Source organism: Plasmodium coatneyi, chromosome 11, assembly GCF_001680005.1.
Source record: "Plasmodium coatneyi strain Hackeri chromosome 11, complete sequence".
In the NCBI taxonomy this organism is placed as follows: Eukaryota; Apicomplexa; class Aconoidasida; order Haemosporida; family Plasmodiidae; genus Plasmodium; species Plasmodium coatneyi.
The window spans coordinates 713,375-727,310 of record NC_033566.1 but is presented as its reverse complement, the minus strand read 5'-3'; the positions used below and the strand labels follow the sequence as shown (position 1 = coordinate 727,310).

The 13,936-nt window shown below is 42.6% G+C and overlaps 1 protein-coding gene across 1 annotated transcript; it reads left to right on the top strand.

The window, feature by feature from the left end:
- Nucleotides 1–1,091: 1,091 nt before the first annotated feature.
- PCOAH_00033280 (Protein kinase domain containing protein) lies at nucleotides 1,092–12,472 on the top strand (the record flags this gene model as incomplete). Its single annotated transcript, XM_020060123.1, has 2 exons — nucleotides 1,092–11,281; nucleotides 11,422–12,472. The coding sequence occupies 2 exons, from the start codon at nucleotides 1,092–1,094 to the stop codon at nucleotides 12,470–12,472; spliced, it is 11,241 nt and encodes a 3,746-aa protein (XP_019915535.1).
- Between the last annotated feature and the right edge of the window lie 1,464 nt (nucleotides 12,473–13,936).

Genomic DNA, 13,936 nt, shown 5'->3' with positions numbered 1-13,936 from the left:
GAAAAATTTACCTTTTGTAGAATGTCCATAATCTATTTCTGTCAAAAGAATAAAATTGTTGATTTAACGCAAAAAATGAGACGCAGTCATTTTTCATAAAATTTTTTATAGAGACAAAAATTAAGGTGAATTCGTTTGATTATTTGTATGTATATATATATATTTTTTTTTTGTGAATGCGTGCACGTACGCCCCTTTACGTGTGTGTCTTTTTTGTCAGAAGGAAGCTGTCGTTTCAGCCCCCAACAGAACGAACCGTACAAAAAAAAAAAAAAAATCTGCTAATCTGAGAAACGTTTAACTATTTATTTGTTTATTAAAATAGAGCGCTAGTTATTAATTTGTCAATGGTTTCAAAAATTATATGTGTTAACCACGAAGCGCAAGATTACATACGTGCGCGCGGGAGTGTGTACCTACCAGGGCCCAGGCGTATACACACCCATGCATGTGCAAGCGCCATCACATGTAGTACCTCACAGGGTATGCATCAACCTTTCATGGTGAATGTTTGCAAACAAGTTTTGCAGAGGCATCGTGGTTTTTTTTTATAACCATGGGGTTGCCCTTTATTAATCATCTCCAAAATTAGCTCGCATTTGCTTGCTTCTATTCATGCCTATTTACGTCTATTTGTGTCTACCCACGTTTGCCTGTCTTCATTATTAATTGTCGAATCGACTCATTTGATTAATGTTTAACTTAATAATTAGTAATTTTCGCTTGTCATAATTTTTTTTTTCTAAATATATATTAAAATTTTCACTTACGAAACGCATTTCGTTTTTTTTAGTGATGCACATTACGATTAGCGCACAACCGACGTGGGGGAAGAGTGCGTTACGCTGTTCGATTGTTTATCTGTCTGTTGTTTGTTTATTTATCCAACTGTGTATCTCCCTACTTATTCACCATTTTGTGTGCTTAATTGCAATTATGCAAAATAAGAACGGTGCTGTTCGATCGCTCCAAAAATTCCCCCCACGTGTATAGTTAATTGGTTGCTTCTTAACACCAAGAGCAAAAAAAGGTACACACGTGCACATAAAAACGAATTTTTACCTATCTACACAACCGCAAAAAACACAAACATGAACGACATGCGCATGCAGCAGTATTACATGGACAGAATTAATAAGAACATAAGTCAAATAAAAAAGTCAAAGAACATAAATTTGCCACAAAATGTAAAGGAGGGAAATTTCAGCATAAGTGACAACTACCCAACAAATCGTATCGATGGACATCAGCACAAATGTAACCATACGAAGGACATACATTTTAGCGGTAATAAGGATTATGTCAGAATTGGTTACGATAACGATTTTAGAGGGAAGAAGGAGGTACCCTGGGAAAAGCCGCCAATTCATACTAAGTACATCGTCACGGGAGATACGAATTTTTACGAAAATTATGTCACTGGTTACAATAATGAACTGTCCACAAATGACCGGCTATATCAGTCACATGGATCTATTAATGGACAAACCGGCTATGTCCATGAAAATGTTATATGGGATGAAAAATTAAAACAATACAGGACTATGGTTACTTCGCCTAGTTTTGTGTACACCTCAGATAACATTGCAGTGAAAAAAAGAAGTGACACCCATGGAGGGATAATCGACACACACTGTTTCTATAACTCCTATGTGAACAACACGAAGCTTATAAGTCAACGAGAACGTAAAAAAGTGGCTAGTAATGTTAGTGCACCTTATGGGAAATCACAACCTAATAAAAAGGAAAAACTGCATACAGTTAGTAACTCCCTGTGTAGGAACAGAAATGGTGTTAATGGATTTTTCGATGAAAAAATATGCAACAATGCCGGTATTTCTTTTTCGAATTGTGTGAGAAATGTTAGCAGTACGTCCTGTTATGAGAGGGGAGGGATCGCACAAAGGGGTTGTGACTCGTATGGGCATCCCCATCCCAGTGGGCATATTCCCTACACAAACTGTTCTAATCATAAGTTAGGGGAAAACAGGAGAAACTATACGGGGAATCTACCCAACAATGTTATTATGAATGTAGACCATTCCGGGCACAGTTGTGCTCGTAGAGGTATTTTCCGAGAAGCTTCCCTAGGAAGCTGTACAAGAAGAGACATAATTGACAGAGGAATCTTGAAAGGTGGTGAATTAAAAACTCCTGTATGCTGCTTAGGGGGAATTAGCAATTCTGATAAGAGGAAGCAGCCTACAACAAACAATGGGGAATGGCCCAAAAGTGTTGTGCAATCTGATGGCGGTAATATCCATTTCGGCTGCCCAGGACATGAAGGTGTAGTAAAGGAAAGGTTAAGAAGTCCCATTGAGATTATATATAAAAAACCCAAGGTCATTGCAAACCGAGAACACTGCAGCGAGGTTGGTCGGGTGCATACCATTGTGACTCCACAGGACAGATGCGACGTTTTAAGCCATAAAGTAGTTTCAAACAATAGTAGCGGCGATAATGGTGGCAATGTTAAAGAGATGAATTCACAGCGGTGTTTAGGTGGATGTCTTGCAAACAAGGAACGGCAATTTCTGTCAAACAAAAAGAGCATCTCGTCGACGCGGCTTCAAGAACCGCACATCTTCTACCCTAAGAAGGTTAGTTCTCTGAATGCAAACGCTGGTTTTAGAAATAATCAATGCGGTGGGTGTAGGAAGGAGAGTGTCATAGCACCGAATGCGTTGTGCTGGGGCACGCTAGGAGGGACTCCACAAAAAGGAGCGTCAAAAAATGGGGCATCAGAAAAAGTAGCGTCACAAAATGAAGCCTCCCTAAACAACGTGCTAGAGAATAACCAATATTTTATGAGCTCCTTTCGCGCAGTCAACCAAGGTGAAAACGACCGGGGGAAGCGAAAATCGATCGAGGAAAAGGACAATCACAAAATGTACACACAAGGAGGCAACAGGGGCTGCCTTAATTTCCCACTGCAAGGGATAAGCATCTGTAAGTCAAAAAGAGGGTATAGCCAAAATGAGTCCCACGAAGGTGGAAAAGTGGGAAAGCATGAATTAGACATTGTCCAAAGTGGGCCTAAGCGGAACGTCATTTCGCATGTGGAAAAGGGAAGGAGTCGTTACGAAGCGGCGAAGTCTAATTTGGCCCCTATGAGTAGGAATATTCGCAAAGGGGACGATTCTATGGATGATACTTCTTCTTCTACCTTGGGAAAAAATTACCAAAGTGAGAAAAGTTTAAATAAGGAAGTAATGGATAATTCTCCCCCTTCCGGTGTTAACTGTATTAATAAAACCGACCTGATATTGGGGGAGACAAAATATGTACAGGCAGCGAATTACACTACGGTCTTTTACAAAGAGGCGGATAGAAAAACGGTAGAAAAGGTGTGCAACATAAATGGGATGGACAACCTAGAGGGGGTGATAAAGAGTGCCTCCTTGATGGAAAAGACCAATAAAGGCGAAATACCCCTGAACACCCCACCCAAAGGGATACACACGGAAGGGGAGCAAAATTTAGAAGGAACATGTACCGACTATGAAGAGGGGTACGATAGAATAAAGAAAAAAAACACGTATGATGAAAAAGTGACAAACGAGCAGGACACCCTGTTGGAGAATTATAAATATGACGAAGAAGCTCAGGCTGAAGGGAACCCTGAAGGAACAGATGAAGGAAGTAACTTTAACTACATAGAGGATGATAGTATGAGCAGAGAGGAGAAGAAAAAAATGGAGAAGAAACTGAACTTGTACTTTAGAAAGGAAGGGTTGTTAAGGTCATCCTGTAATTCTCTCCCACACGATTCGGAAAAGGGGGAAAAGCACGAAACGGACCAACAGGGAGAGAACAATTTGACCCCCTTCCTTAAAGGTGTGAGGAACAACTCGGCCGTCCACTCCAGCAACAGGAAGTCGTCTATCACGGATTATTCCCAAATGGAGAATTACGATATATCCTCCAGTAGCGTGGACATATTCGACGACAAGGAGATAAAAGAAGTTTTCGAAGAAGTGACAATAAATAGAAGTGTAAAAAGTAGCTTTTGTATCAGTAGGGATGATTATGAGGGGCCGAGGAAGGAGAGCATGGATCTAGGACGGGTTTCCCTTGAGGGGGAGATAGACGATTCTGCTAGCGCCAAGGGGAGAAGGAAAAAAAGAGGAAAAAGAAGCCTCCCCAGTTTAGAAGACCTATTTTGTAAAAAGAAAAATTTATTATTCATGGAGTTGTTACGAAGGATGAAGGACAAAGGGGAGGAAGGAAAAAAAGGGAACCAAGCGGAGGACGAGTTAGAAAATAAACTAAATCGGGTAATGTTACCCACCTCAGAAAAGGAGAGAAATTTAATAGATAAAATAATTTACTGTCTGGACCCATCATATGTAAACGACACGGTGGATGAAGCAGATAAATGGAGGCAGAAGCTGACCTACATGCGTGATAAGTTCCTTGAGTCGATTATATGTGTGTCTTATCCGATCCACCTGTGGAATGAAGAAACGTTTGAGGATTATTTAAAGTCCCTAAATTTGAATGCACTATTTGACGACACGTTTATAAAATACGAAAGTGACCTACACATTGATTTATTTCATCCTGAGGAGGAACTATTCTCAGATGTGGGAAATATTGGCGAAGGGGGATTCGGGGTGGTAACAAAAATGAGGTTCTTATCGAATCCTCAATATTATGCAATAAAAAAAATATCAAAGGAGCATATTATAAAATCTCAAGCAGCTGGACAGACGTACTTAGAGGCTAAATACCACTCCGTTTTGAGTCATGTAAATATAATTAAAATGTATGGATGCATGCAGGATAATGATTTTATTTACCACGTGTTGGAATTTTGTGCGAAAGGAAGTATCTATTCCATATCGAAGAACTTTAAGAGAAGAATTATCCCCGACGAATTGGCTTATAAATATTTTTGCCACGTAGTGAATGGATTGTATTACTTAAATCAGATGGGGATTTTCCATCGGGACATAAAAATGGAGAACGTCTTAGTAGACCATATGGATAATGCAAAACTGTCCGACTTTGGTTTGTCTGCCATGATTTTAGGAACGAAAAGTCATTCTGCTTTGTGTGGAACGTTGGTTTACTTTTCTCCAGAAATTACAAGTGGGTCTGGATATGACTGGAGATCTGACATTTGGTCCTTGGGCGTTTTACTATACGAAATGTTAGTTGGAGATGTGCCATTTGATGGTACAAAAACGCAGATAATAAATTCGATCTTTTCATGTAATTTAAAGTTCCCAGATTTTGTGAACCCATTAGCAATTAATTTGATAAAGAAGGCCTTAGTGGTAGATGTGAATAAGCGTATTAAATTGTGTGACATATCCTCTGACCCGTGGATGCAGGAAATGTGGAAGCTGTCCTTTCAGAAGGGGTTGGTAGGCAATGCCGACTCCTGTTACAGCAGGAAGGATGATAGTAGTGATTTTAATTTTATAGGTTCTTTGTTAAAGGTGCAGTGTTTCTTAAAAAGCAGTCTCAACGCGTCGATGAGTTACCCCACTGGAGGAGGCAGGGAAGAGGGGGAGGAGAACAACAAGAAGACGCAGAAGGAATTGAAGCAGCATGTCCCCACCGATCAGGGGAATGATAACGTGGATGCACTCATCTTAGAGACTCAACAAAAATTAGCAGAATATTTAAAGGTAGAAAATTTTTACGTGAATGAAGAAAATGTTCCCAGTTCGGATGGGATGAGCTCTCCCCAATCGGAGGCGTCCTTCTCCGAACTGAGCGAATCTTCCATGGGTACGAAGAAGGATGTATTAATGAAAAGACAGCAATGGAGTAGTACCAGTCATGTGGAGGGAACTCCCCAGGGCGATCGATCTGCTGCAAGCGAAGTGGGAACACAGAACGACCTTTCTGGGTCCATCCAGGAGGGAAGTGGGACCAACTTCCTATCGGGCGCCCCTCATCAGGATCTATCCGTTAACAGTGAGCGTGACTGCAGCAGTGACTCTGCCCCCATGGAGGGGATCACTCCTGGGAGTATCTACCCCAAGCAGGAGGGCAGTTCATCCGGATCGAATATGGACAACCGGGGTAGTAGTAACGATGATCCATGCTTGAAGGGGCTAAACTGGAAGACCCAATCGGATCAATCCAACGGAGCGGACGAGGCCGAACTGGTTTATTCATCAGAGAGTTTAGGCTCCAATACGAATCAGGGTAATGATGTGTCTAGTGCACCTGGTGTTGAGAGGAGGCACAGCGAAGGTGAACAGGAAAGGGACTACTCCGAAGGGGGCGTAACACCGAAGAAGGCGGATGACGCTCTGTCTGAGAATACAATTCCGGATCGTCCTTACGATGATGACAATTTGTATGATAACAGTTCCGTCTCAAATATGACCCCCGTTTCTAGCAGTTCGCAAAGGAACGATAGATTATCCTCAGAGGTGGAAGAAGCAGTTCCTGAGGAGGTTGATATTGAGTCCCTTGAAAAGTTACTACGAAGGAGGGTAAACAATGGGGAAAAGCGACCAGAGAGGATGCTTCCAATTTATAAGGGTAAGTATACGGAGGAGGAGGAGAATAGTCCTGTGGAGAAAAATTCCATTAGTATTCGACGCGGAGAAGCGAGAAAGACTCTCCTTGACGGTGGAAGAAAGAAGGGGAAGGATGAAAACAAAAAGGGGGACGATAACCCATCCACGCGTAGAAACATTCAGCCGAACCACAAATCGGAGAAAGTTAGTGAATTGGAAAAACTGCGTAAAAAGAACAAAATTATCGAAGGGGACGAAACGTACATCCCAATTTGTGTAACGAAGGAGAAGGCGACGGAATCATCAGGAGAAAGTAACGGCACCAAAATAAATCTTCACGTGAAGGATACCCCCGTAGGAGCAAAGCATTTAAGGGTTGATGAGGGAGAAGCACGCGTTGTAAAGACTCCCACTATAGAATTGTCCAATGGAAAAATGGAATATGGGATGCGGTCGAAAATTGAAAAAGGGGAGGACAAGAATTCCAAAACGAATAAACTATGTGAAGACACTCCAAAGGGTGAAGTAGCCAAAAAAGGGACAACCCAATATAGGAGCACATCAGAAAGGAAAAAAAGTTTTGTAGCAAAAAAAGGGGAAGATACACTAATTAACAGGAAGGTGGAAAAAAGGTTAGAAAGAACATCTACAAGTAAATTATGCAAAAAGGATCCTATCACTGAACGAGGTGGATCTGCCAGCGGAAAGAGGAGTCCTCTTGTCAAGGGAAAGAACAAGACGGCTGAGAAGAAACAACCCGAGAAGGAAAAAAGACGATCACGCAGCAACATCTGTGATTTGGATGGAAGTAGCCTGTACGATAAGTATATAGAAAGAATAAACAAATTATACCTGAGTATAAAAAGTAAAAAGTACCTTAATAGTGGTGAGAGTAGGGAGAGTCTATTGAGTAAGAAGGATAAATCATCAGCTGCGGAGGATTCTCTGCAGGAGGAAATGCAAAATGGCGAATCGATGGAGCGTAATTATATAGATGAGAGCAACGGTTCTGTCGAAATGGATGAAGGTTTGTCCACACTGGTGGAGAGAAAGGACAAAAATGTTTCCATTCAGCGGGATAAACAAAAGGATGAAAGGATAGAAGACAAACCACCTAGGATGAGGCCTTTCCATGTGAGCAGTTATCCTGTCGAGACGGGAAATAGCAAACTCACGGAGAGCAGAAGGAATATAATCAGGGAAGAAAAAAATCCTTATCCGAAGGGGCATGAAGAGAAGCTGCTAGATGAAAAATCGTTGGATGACAAATTGGCCAATATAGAAAAGGAGGTGTCTGTAATGATGACGGGCAAAGAAAAGTATCGCCCATCCCATAAGTCCAGGAAGGAGAAATCCTTTCTCGAACTGAAGAAAGAAATTATAAAAGACAACGTTCCTAACGTCAGCGATAGGGTAACCCCCGATTTTTTCGCCCCAGAGGAAAACGCCTTTAATTCGAGCGGCACAGATGAGGAAAAAGGAAGCAGCCGCGTTGGTGGCAGCCATAACGAACATGACGCCCAACAGGAGGAGAAGAAGCCCACTTGGTATTACGAAAAGAAAAATACATTGAGCCCCTCTAATTCGGATTTTGCAAGTGATAAGTGCTTTTACAGACAGTACAAGCAGAACAGGACAATCCATTTGGACACATCCCAATTGGTGAAGCGGGAAGAGGAGAATTTTAAGGTCATACAGGGTGGCACCATGGGTGCAGAGTTTGCACAGTACGGCGAATTATCAGAGATGACAGATCATGAAGAGCGCTATGAACCCGGCACAGACATTACGCATCCAGACGGGGAAACAAGGTACGTGCTTAACCATAATGGGAAATACCAGCGGGCGAGGAGCACAAGCATAACAGTGCAGAAGGAGAGCGTGCAAAGTGAAGAACCCAATAGACAGCCTTCCTTTAACAACAAAGTGACCTTCATGGCTGTACAAAATGATGGCACCGTTAGGAATTCGTTCAGCATGCAAGAGTGCTGTGAGGAGGAGAGAACGAAGAAGAAGGAGGCCACTCAGGGTAGAACTAATATCCTGAGTTCGCAAAAAAAAGGGACAAAGGAATTATCCAACCTGGAGTTAATATCAAAGATTCGACAGAAAAATAAAATCAACCTGTTGGATAAGGTGAAAAAGGAAAAGTGCGCCTCTAATTTAGGCAAAAGGAGAGTTGAAAGAATGGCTAGTTCGGGTAGTATGAACAGGAGTTTATCAGAAGTAGCCGTTACCTCCGACTCGGTTGGCAAGTCTACCTATACGGGACGAAGTGATCTGCTTAAAAAAGGTTCTTCCAAAATGGGCAGTATGAGGAATGTATCCCAGAATTCCAAAAGCAGCGGCAACCGGGTGCATACTAAGAGCGGAGTTACAAACCCAATTAGGAGAAACAATTCGTTAAGAAATAATTCAATTGAGAAGCAGAACTCGTTGGAGAAGGAAGTCACGCAGAAAACAAGTAAGGGGGTCAGACCTAGGATAATACCCGCAAAGAGTACAGAAAGCAAAATTGGCAATCGCCTGATAAGCGGGGCTCAAAAGTTAGACAGTACAAATAGTGTCGCTACCAAAAGTGGGGAGAATAAAAAGAGCATGATTGGAGTTGCAAACAGGAGATTGAACAGCAGTAGCACTGTGTTGAGCAAATCCAGGGAGAATGTAGACTCCAGTTTGGGAAAGGGCAGAAAACTATGTGATGACAAAACGGAAAGGAGGACCAACAAACCGGTATCTCCACAGAGAAGTGTTAATAATTCCTCCTTGAAGAATATAACGGAAGAAAAGTCCAAAGTAATGGCTAGCAGTTATTTAAAAAAAGGAGGAAGCAGTAGTAGAAGGAATGGGTCAGAAAATTTAGTCTCCGAGAAGAAGGATAAATCGAAGGATGTAATGCCAAACGGGTTCGTTCAAAATGACAAGAAGAATAAAACCCAAGAGGAGACCACCACCATAACTAATGAAGAAGCGTCTGATGTAGTGGTAACCAATTCGGTGGAAGCGACAGAAGAGCAAGTTAGTCCCACCCCGGACAGGGCAAAAAGCGGGGCTTACTCCATGCAGAATGGTAAAAAGGTATTATTAGGAAATAATTTAAAGAACGCAAAAGTAAAACAATATCTGAAGAGCAAAATAGAAGAGGTTAAAAAGGAGAGTGAGTACGGGTCACCGTTAGGGGTGAAAACGGAAGACAACCTCAGCCACACGCAGGAAAGCCTCAGACAGCAGACCATTTCCCATTTCCCCACTAATCAGTATGATTCCTTTGGGACATGCATAAATTTGAATACCAGTGAGGGCGAGGGAATCTCGTTCTGCAGGACTAGTGAGGTCAGGAGGTCCATAAGTGAAATTCCCTTCAACTGCTGCGTCAAGCATTATTTTCAGAGTGAGTCAAATGGGGAGATAAAAACGGGGGAAAGTGCACCTAAGGGGAGTAGTCCAAGCAGCCAGTGTGAGGATGATCCAACGTGGACAATTAGTAACCTATGTCAAAGCAAGAGAGAAAGTGGGTACTCTCGGTGTAAAAGCGAAGCAGTGGGGAAATACAACTGGACGACTGGCCTAGATGGTGACCTTTTGCATATCGAAAGGGTTAGGAATGAGACAAATAAGGAAGAAGCCAAAAAGGAGGAAGCAGTTCTTGGGGAAATTAGGAGGGAAAAACATCTCGAAAATAGACCCATGAAAGGATCAGCTAATGTGAGCAACAGTAAGAACGATCAACCCATTAACGATGTAGCGAAGAGGTACAAAACGAGCGCACACATTTACACGCACAGAAGTATCAATCTGTCGAATGTGAAAAGTAAGATAGACACGAATATATATAGGAAGGCAAAAAGTGAAACAGAAAATGTTGACTCAAGTAACAAGGACGGTGCACATATCGAGTCTGATGAAAGGGAAGGAGCCAATCGCGTGTTAAGGAAAAAACCGAGTATGAATACATACCAAGGCTCTTCCGCCTTATCAGTAGGTGACAGGGAAAGGAAAAAGAGCAATCTGATTGGTCATCCCGCATTGGGTGTAAAGAATGCAGCCACAATTCAGAGGATGAATTCAGTGAAGACAGATGCACATTGTTCTAATTCTAAACGCAACAGTAGCGCGAAAGGTAGGACGCATCCTTACCAAGAGGAAGATGGACCAATTAAAAGATCCGACAGTGCATTGTTTGACACAGACTATGAGGAAGAGTTGCAAAATAAGTTGCTACTCCTGAATAAGAGGAGCCTTTGTGGGGGAATCTATCAGCGAACACAGAATTGTGGAAAGGAAGGAATGAGGAGTTATTCCAAGGAAGGGCGAAATCACGTCATCTATGAGGGTGCTACAAATAGTGGTAAGCATGGTCAGGGTGAACAAACCTTGCACAGGGATTCCCGCAACGGAATTCATTCCATCAATGATGAAAACAATGAAAAGGACAGAAGCTGCAATTGGGGGTTTTCGATCCCCATATATGCATCTAGCAGTAATGGAAAGAATGACAAAGGGGGGGAGTTCATACGGATGAAGTCCAACGTAAGGAGTGGCAACCTTGGTAGTGAAGTAAATGGTACTAATGGCACAGCGAAGTCAGCAACTGGATGGAAGAAGAGCGATTTGGTCAAACACTCCCATGTAGAGAAAAGGGGATCCAGCTGTTTAGCAGAACCCGCGAAGAGGAACTGCATGCAGATGGAGAAAAATGTGAAGAAGGAGGTACAAGGAAATTATTCTGGATCGTTTGATGACCACGACGTGGATGTTATAGAAGGACACATTATGGAGAACACCTCTTTTAACAAGTTAGGTTCTATCGTTTTTAGCTCAGATGCGGATGAATGTGTGGAAGATAGTTCCACTGGAAGGAGAAAATGGATACCCCCCCAAAAGGTTTAGTCACTAAGAAGGAATCACCTCAGGTGAGATGTGCTCCCCATGGTAGAAGTGCGTCCAGAGTGGGAGACAATCACCCAACAAAGGAGCCCCTTAAGAGAAATATAAGCTGCGGAAATTGGTCGATCATGCAGTGCGTAAATGTTCGAGGGACAGATGTAGAATCTGCCTACGTATCAGATATGGATGGAACTGTGCCTTATGAGGAGGAAAGAAATAAAATGGCTAACTTGAAGAGGGACAATACACACATGGACCATTATATGAGGGGCCAAAGTAGAAGCAACAGTAGGAATACTACAAAAGGGGGTCATCAACCCGTGTACCTATCGAAGGTGCAAAAAAATGCACAGGTGGGGGTTGCTAACAGGTTCGATTCAGGTAATCTTCTTCCGTCATGTCCCTCCACCCCAACTTCCTTACATAGGAAAGGGGAACAAATCGGAAAGAGTAACCAACAAGTGAATGGACGAGTAATGAGCAAAAGTAGAAATATCGTATATGAAAGAAAAACCGCATTAGCACAACAAAGTAGTATGAAGAAGAACACATCCAATTCGGGATCGACAAAATTATGCAACTCCACCAATAGGAGGAGTTTAACGCCCAAGTTGGATTCTACTAGGATCGAAAGTAGTGCTAACTGCTTTACCAACAGAGTTGTTGTAGATGAGGATGAGAGTGAGGGGTACACTGCAAACTGTGCCAAAGGAGGATTTTTTAGTAAGCCTAATACGGGTGCGGTGGGCAGAGGAGGTTTACTGGCCAAAGCTGCTTCCAATTGTGTCCACATGGATACCATGAGAAGAAATAATAGTGCACGGGTGCTACCACCTTGTGTAGAAAATCTGGCCGATAACAGTCCCTCAGGGTGTTTCCTCTACAAGGACTATTTTCACAGGGAGGAGCTAAAAAGTAATCATGGAGGTAGTCGTCCTGGTGGTGTCAGAGGCACATGCGAACAGGTTAAAGTGAACAATAGATCCATGGATACACGTCACCAAAGAAACGGAAGCGCCATGTCTATTAAACGCATGGAAAGTAAAACTGGTTTGGATAAAAAAGGACATACCAGAGTAATGCCAAAGGGGCTAGTGTAGTCATTAGGGGGACCAGAAAAGTAACAATTATGGATTATGCAGACGTGGATCTGACGAAGTACAGGTGTCTGTCGACGAGCAGTAGGAAGAACTTGTTTGCGTCCGCTGCTCGAATTGAACCGTGCAGCCTTTGTAAAGTGCTGTGAGGCACGGAATAAAATATGCCATCGTTATTTTCTTCGTTGGGGCAAGCGTATCAACATATATTTTATCCCACGGTGGGACCTCTAATTTTTTGTCCCCTTCAAATAACACATGCCACAGAGAGCCTTAAGCCGATATGGCACTGAATCACGTCGTCATTTTGCCAACGCTACGGTTTAAAAATAATAATGATGGAACCTCCCCTTTTTTTTTGTCCGTTTCATCATGTGTAAGAAGCACACCATTCGTTTGTTTCATTTTTTTAAACTTCATTTTGCATGTCACTATTTATGTCATTTGTTTATGTTTTTTTGCCAAATGGTAGGTGCCTTTTCCTGTGGGAAGCTACGCTCTGCAAAGGAGTGCAGTCCCCCACAGGTGGCGTCAGCCGGCTGGGTCACATCGAACTGTTCTAACTTACAAAGCACGGAAAGTGCAAAACAGTCTGAATTAAGCAATTGTCAGCTAAGCGATTGGGAATTGAACGATTGGAGTTTCTCCAACGAATGAATCACAACTGGCAAACAAATGCAGGTAAACACAGACAGAACGGAACGGGTAAGGGTGGTTGGTCTAGCTTTTATTATTATTCCATATGTATCACTACGCAGATTGGCATACTTGGAGATGCTCTGTTTGTAGTTAACGTGTACAAGTGTAGGGGGGGCCGCGGCGTTCCTGTTTTTCAGGTGGTCCTCCATTCGGTTCTTCTTGCGTGTTGCTACCATAGGGGAGGTTAAGGCACACCGGAAGCATCATTCTTTAGTGGGTGAACTAACCACGAGTTAGCACTGCGCTGTTAAATGGACCTCACTATATGGCGCATCACTTTGTACGTTTTAACATGGGCGATCGGATCTACGCGGGTTCACGCATAACGGATCAAATATCGTACCCGCTCTGATTAATTGAGGAGGAACGAATTACATACGCGGGTGGGGAAGCCACTGGTGACAGTTATTAGGAATATGGTTCATGCAAATATACGATCAGGTGTAGGGTCCCCACACTTAAAAAATCATGCACATTATAATAGGAATGTGCAACATCGAATTGGGGAAATAACACATGCGTAGGATTATCGGAACACATGCGGGGTACATATACACATATGCAGTAAGTTTAGGCTACACAGAAAAAAAGGCCACTCTCAGAAGCACGAGAGGGTTTAAATAAGTATTTGTATGGACCTGTTTGTGTAAGTGTATACTGCGTGCGCGCACAGGGAAAACGCACACTGCAGCGGCTAACAAATATATTCGGAGAATGGCCCACTACACTACCAACACACGGAAACGCAATCGTTGCGTAGGATCCCTT